The sequence below is a fragment of the Colobus angolensis genome, unplaced genomic scaffold, assembly GCF_000951035.1.
Source record: "Colobus angolensis palliatus isolate OR3802 unplaced genomic scaffold, Cang.pa_1.0 Scaffold260, whole genome shotgun sequence".
NCBI classification, from domain to species: Eukaryota; Metazoa; Chordata; class Mammalia; order Primates; family Cercopithecidae; genus Colobus; species Colobus angolensis.
The window spans coordinates 707,849-708,759 of record NW_012115822.1 but is presented as its reverse complement, the minus strand read 5'-3'; the positions used below and the strand labels follow the sequence as shown (position 1 = coordinate 708,759).

General features: G+C 58.2%; 1 protein-coding gene across 1 annotated transcript in view; it reads right to left on the bottom strand.

Moving 5' to 3' along the window:
• Positions 1-260, bottom strand: part of PPIL2 (peptidylprolyl isomerase (cyclophilin)-like 2) — a 44,056-nt gene extending 43,796 nt beyond the window's left edge. Inside the window, exon 1 of the mRNA XM_011947334.1 lies at positions 6-260. Within this exon, the coding sequence (XP_011802724.1) occupies positions 6-260 (255 nt within the window). The remainder of the gene's footprint in view (positions 1-5) is intronic.
• Between the last annotated feature and the right edge of the window lie 651 nt (positions 261-911).

Sequence of the window (911 nt, the reverse complement as noted above, 5' to 3'; positions counted from 1 at the left end):
CGTACGTGACAATGCCAGTTGCTCTGGGCACGCGCGCTCACGACCTCGAGGGGGCGAACGCGGCTGCGCGGGTCCTGGCCCAGTTCTGCAGGGGCCATCGAGCCTTTGACCTGGGCCCGGCTCTTGGCCGCGCCGAGGACGTGGTTGGTCAGCAACTTCTTTAAGGCCCCCACCTCTCGGCAGGCCTCCAGTCCCCTCCGACGGGGGCCCCTCCTCGCTGTCTGTACCCTCCCGGGCCTCAAGCCGCGCTTCCCCCTCATGCAGGCAACGCCTCCAGAACTTCGCTCCGCCCCTAACCTCTCTAGTTCCGACTTCTCACCCTCCTCTCTACCCCCCTCTCTCCAGCGGCCTCCCCAGCTTCTGTCCTCTCCTCCCCTTTGCAGCCACTTGTTTGCTCAGTACTTGCTGTCGCTTCTTTACCAGCATCTCCGGCCCCTCCTCAGTGTCCTGTTCCTCTTGTTCCACCTCACTGTCCTTTTCCTCTTGCCCCTCGAATGCATTTCTGAAGGTCCTTGCTTCACCGTCTCATCTGGGACGATCTTACACACTTCTTGGTCCTGATTAGAACCCATAACTGACTGAAAAACCCACCTACTGTGTCTCACCCTTCAGCTCCAGACCCACATCCAAATGACCACTGGGGATGATTCTTGGACACCTCATGCTGAACATATCCACATTCACATACAGGTTCTTACCCCTGAAAGCTACTATTCTTACCCCTCCCCACTCCTGCTTGGTCAGCCACTGACCCCAGCCACTAACAAGGGGGTACACCCTGGACTGCGTCCTCCCTTGTCCTCTCCTTGTCCCCCATCAGCCCTGAGATCCATGGAGTGTGCCTGAGACGTCTAATCAGATTTTTGTTCTCCTACTGCTAAACCACCAGCCCTCAGCTCTCCCAACATAGG